We start from the raw sequence: 5628 nt of genomic DNA, 5'->3' as shown, positions 1-5628 counted from the left end.
CCCCACCCCCCGAAAACAAAAACAATAGCAAGAACAATAACAACAAAAACAACAGCAGCAGCAGCAGCAGCAACAACAACAACAACAACAACAAAACAGCAACAACAACAAAAAACAACAACAACAACACTAACAACAACAACAACAACAACAATAATCTCCTCCCCAAAAAAACAAACAAAAACCAAACAAAACAACAACAACCCCCCAACCCAAACCAATTCCCCCCACCCCCCAAAAATATTAATTAAAAAATACCCACACGGACACTTGTTTTATGCTCCCATCGTGACACAATTTAGAGGCTGTTTCCTTTGCTGCACACGCACACTATAACGTACATACATAATACATACACACATAGAACACATAAATAAACACTCTCACTCCTCCCACAAACACACACTCACACACACACACACACACACACAGACACACACACACACACACACACAGACATACAACTTTCACAGAAGGAAAAAAAACAACAACCCACAAACAAATCAAACAAATCAAGCAAATGACGGTACAATAGTCAACAAATAAAAAAAAGCAAAAGCAAATTGTTCAAAAAGAAGCTCACACACACACACGAAAAAAAAAAAGAAAGAAAAAAAAAAACACTCTGAAAAAGAAATATTTTAAAATTTCCCCAAAACAGAAACATTCATCAAAACAAAACTCAAAATCCTCCTAATCCTAACTCACTTTTCTTAACTCTACTAAGACTCAAGGTAGACCGTCTCTGCACTGTTTTCAGTCAGGAGAACATTCAAAAGCTGAGCATGTCAACTACACAAGAACCCAAAACATAACTGACCAAAAAAAAACCCCAACAACCCAAAAACCAAAACACACACAAAAACACCCCATCTCACCAAACAAAAATAAATAAAAAGAAAAGAAATGTTTAACAGTCCAAAAATGTTTTGTTGTAACTGCTGCAAACCAAAAGGAAAGTGGGACAGGATAGGCAGAAGCCAGCAAGTGATGATGTGTGAGCTGTGGGGTGGTGGTGGTGGTGTGGTTAGTGTCCTGTGTAGGTGAGTGTACTTACATCTCTGTACGTGTCGTGTGTACGTGTCACATGTAGGTGTCATGTGTCAGTGTGGTGTGTCAGTGGCGTGTACTTACATCTCTGTTTATGTCGGGTAAGGGTCATGTGTGGCGTGTCAGTGTTGTGTTGTGTTACGAGTCAGTGGCGGGTACTGACATCTCTGTATGTGTCGTGTGTTGCGTGTCTTGTGTGTGTCACATGTGTCAGTAGCGTGTACTTACATCTCTGTATGTGTCGTGTGTCATGTGTCATGCGTCATGTGTCATATGACGGAAGCGTGTACTTACATCTCTGTATGTGTCATGTGTCATGTGTCGTGTGTCACGTGTCGTATGACGGTAGCGTGTACTTACATCTCTGTACGAGTCATCCTTGTGTAGTTCCAGAACCTTCAGTATGGTCAGCTCCGCGTAGTCCTCAAACCTGCGCGGGAACTTCTGCAACATCTTCTGGAGACATTTCAGCGCCATCACCTTCACGTCCCCCTGGGGATGTACAAGTCAGCGTTTTTACACCTTCTTCTGTTTCTTCTTTCTTTTATTTTTTAAAGCAAGTTGTTTTTACAACACTTGCAATACATGAGGTCATATAAATGCAGAAGATTAGAGTTGTTACAAGAGCTTTAGTTTTAGAAAGAGTTTTACAGCATTTGCAATACATGAGGTCATATGGGTGCTGAAGATTAGAGCAGAGGTGTTACAAGAGAGTAACAAACACAAAAAAGGAGGAGGAGAGAGAAGGACGATAGCTTTTAATAGGAAAGAAGGAGCAGACCACACCAGAGCACCCACCAACCACCCACGAGTTACAAGAGAGTAACAAACACAAACAAGGAGGAGAGATAAGGACGATAAATATTTCACAGGAAAGTCGGAACAAACCCCTCCATCCGTCGACCACTCACTTTCCAACCTCCATCCAGAGACTTGAAGTGTGCCTCTAGCTGGGTCTCTCTCACACACACAGACAGACAGACAGACAGACAGACAGACAGACAGACAGACAGACAGACAGACAGACCACTCACATTGGTATCTCCCAGTGTCTCCAGAAGAATCAACAACAAAGACTTGAAATGTTCCTCCAGCTGACTCTCAGACACGGCCCCTTTGTCCACCAGGCCCTGAAGACACTGCATGGCGTTCTTACGCTGCTCCACTCTGACAACACAAACATAATAATGATAATAATATATAATATAATGATTTAATTGACATAGCGCTGATCCCTTACGCTGCTCCACTCTGACAACACAATCAGCAGCATCATCAGTATAATAATCATAATAATATATGACTTAATTTATATAGCATATATCCCCTACGCTGCTCCACTCTGCAAACACAATCATAATAATGATAATAATATATAATATAATGACTTAATTTATATAGAGCTGATCCCTTAAGCTGTTCCACTTTGACAACAGAACGTTTGTCAAAAGTATTAATAAACAATAATTAAATTTATCAACTGGCGACACAACGTTTGTCATACTTACTGAATAATTTATGACAAAATTAAACTAAAATCAAAATTGAATATATTAACTGACAACAAAATGTTTGCCATAAACTTGAATTAAAATCATAATTAAATATATATCAACTGACAACAGATAATTTGTCATGAGTATTGAATAATTTATGACAAAATTAAATCAAAATCATAATTTAATATATCAACTGTCAACAAAACGTTCGTCAAAAAATAAAATATTGAATAATCTATAACAAAATTAAATCAAAACATAATTGAATATACTAACTGACAACAGAACGTTCGTCAAAAGTATTGAATAATTTATGACAAAATTAAACCAAAATCATAATTGAATATATCAACTGACATTTGCCAGAACTATTGGATAATATATGACAAACTTGCCCCTCCCCTCCCCCCAACCCCCTCCACTCACCTCTCGTTGTGATTCGACAACTCCTCCAATACGTCACAGATAATCTTGCCGACCTCCCTCCCTCTCTCCCTCCCCCCCCCTCCCTCTCTCCCCTCTCATTATGGTTAGACAACTCCTCCGGTACGTCACAGATAATCTTGCCGACCTCCCTCCCCCCCTCCCTCTCCCCCTCTCCACTCACCTCTCATTATGGTTAGACAACTCCTCCAGTACGTCACAGATAATCTTGCCGACCTCCTCGCTAGACGTCGCCGTGTCTGCCTTGCTGAACGGTCCGGCCGACATCGGACCACTCGGGGACGGCCCCTGGCCGCCAGCACCAGATTTCTAAAAATAAAAACACCACGCTACAGTCACAACACTTCCCACTGGCTACAGAGCAAAATGGTAATGTTTTCTTTACTAAAGGTGAGCAATTAATGATTTACTTACAAGGGAACTCATGAAATTTTCCTTTTTAAAAAGTTTTAGTAGAAAGTTTTACGGCACTTGCAACACAATAAGGTCATATAAGTCCCGAAGACTAGATGTGTTACAAGAGAGTAACAAACACATAAAAGAAGGAGGAAAGATAAAGATGATAGACGTTTGATAGGAAAGAAGGAGCAAACCACACCAGAGCACCCGCCAACCACCCACCACCAACGTTCTCCCCTGACAAACGACTCACATGGGCGTAGGAGAAGAACCATAACTCATTTACAAAGACAAACCACCAACTCCCCCCTCTCCCCATCCCCCGACAAACGACTCACATGAGCGTAGGAGAAGAATCCCCTCTTGTGGTCCAATCCGTCGGGACTGTCCATGCGGAGGTCCTGTATGCCCGAGTCCTGGGAGGGGAAGTCGTGTTTCTTCTTCACCTCCTCATACGGGTCCAGCTTGCTGCTGATGCTCAGGCTCTGTATGTCGGCCGACGTCTTCTTGATGGAGTTGAAGATGTCCTCCGGGTTCAGGTTCTCCGTCTCAAAGTCGTCCGGATGACCTTGGCTTGACCTGGACGACAGAACGGTGGGCAATAAATTACAAGTTTAGTTGTAGTAGGAGTTTTACGGCACTTGCAACACAATAAGGTCATATAAGTGCCGAAGAATAGAGGAGTTAGAAGAGAATAACATACATAAAAAAGAAGGAGGAGAGATAAGGACGATTAATATTTGATAGGAAAGAAGGAGCAAACCACCCCAGAGCACCCGCCAACCACCCACGAAAAATTACAACTCAACATCTCAGATGATGCACCAAGTTACTCAACAACAATTCTTCCCCCCCAAAGAGAATCGAACTCAGGTTTTCAGCATGTCAAGGAGGAAAACTGAAACCATGAACACAATACATAGAACACACATACTACACACTTCTTGAAAAGGGAATATCGACGACACTGACCTTGACGGGGGTCGCGACCTGTTCTGACCCTGCGGGCTGGCCACATTGCGAGGGGAGAGAACGTCTCCCATTCCTTCGTTGGCCGCCCGGATGTGGCTGTGAAGAATTCTGGTTGCTCCATCCTAGGGAGTGATCAAAGTTTTTTAAAAATGAGACGAGAAGACAGAAAATGAAACGCGAAGACAGAAAATGCTTGGAGACAGAAGCAAGGCTGTGCTTTCCACTAGGACCAAGAAATTATTTGTATATGACGGCCTGTGTCAACCAAGGTAAAATACAATTTCGGGGAAACCTTATCCTACTGTGGTCTCATTACATTGACATCCTTCGGGTGGAAATCCCAGAGCTTTTGGAGGTTTTTGAGCTTTTTACCAGGCAATTGAAGGATGTGGGGGTTGCCTGGCATCAGAAATAAAATAATCGAGAGAATGGCAGCCAAAGTTTGGAGACTTCCAAAGATTGAGAGTCCTTAAAAACTGAAAATGTACATTTTTGTGCCTTAAATCAACACTTTTCAGTAAAATCCGCGCAGAAACATGTTTTTAAGAGCAGAGTAAAAAAAACAACAAAAATTCAATAAAAATCGCCAAAGGGACAGAAAAATGCCAGTTTGTTCCATTTCATTATTTTGACGAGCACCTGATCTCACCACAACCCTCATATATCTAGGTATTAAACATCTACATAACAAGCACAATCCCATGATACATGTTCTAGGAAACCTCCGCTCTCCCTGCACCATTTCCTACCAGCCAGCACATCCAGATCTACCCCCCCCACCCGTTGTCCATTGTCTCACCGACCAATCAGCGACCCACTCACCTGGAATGTTTTGGGCAGCTCGGAGAGCAAGAGGGAGAACTCTGCCGGATTCAGGTTGAACAGCGCGATCAGGACTGACTGGGCCGCCTGAGGAAACGTGGGGGGACACGTTTATGTCAGTTTTACAGCACTTGCAACACGATTAGGTCATATATTGGCAGAGGATTTGAGGTGTTACTAGAGAGAGCAACATTCAAAAAGAAAAGGGGGAGGGATAAGAACGGTGGATATTCAGTCTTAGTAAGAGTTTTACGGCACTTCCAACACAATTAGGTCAAATAGGTGCCGGAGATTACAGGTGATACTAGAGAGTAACAAACTCGAAAAATGAAGGAGAGATCAGGACGATAGATGTTTCATGGGAAAGAAGAAGTAAACCACACCAGACCACCCACCAACCACCCGCAAGCAGAAAAGTGGCAGTCTTACAGTGTAAAATAAC

General features: G+C 42.3%; 1 protein-coding gene across 1 annotated transcript in view; it reads right to left on the bottom strand.

Moving 5' to 3' along the window:
* Nucleotides 1-5628, bottom strand: part of LOC101845174 (CLIP-associating protein 1) — a gene marked incomplete at its 5' end in the record, with an annotated part of 62524 nt that overhangs the window by 18959 nt on the left and 37937 nt on the right. The window contains 5 exon segments of the mRNA XM_035970484.1: nucleotides 1411-1542; nucleotides 2085-2217; nucleotides 3157-3302; nucleotides 3731-3971; nucleotides 4365-4486. Coding sequence (XP_035826377.1) covers nucleotides 1411-1542; nucleotides 2085-2217; nucleotides 3157-3302; nucleotides 3731-3971; nucleotides 4365-4486 — 774 coding nt within the window.

This window comes from Aplysia californica, unplaced genomic scaffold, assembly GCF_000002075.1.
Source record: "Aplysia californica isolate F4 #8 unplaced genomic scaffold, AplCal3.0 scaffold00272, whole genome shotgun sequence".
NCBI classification, from domain to species: domain Eukaryota; kingdom Metazoa; phylum Mollusca; class Gastropoda; order Aplysiida; family Aplysiidae; genus Aplysia; species Aplysia californica.
This window is presented reverse-complemented; position numbering and strand designations above follow the sequence as displayed.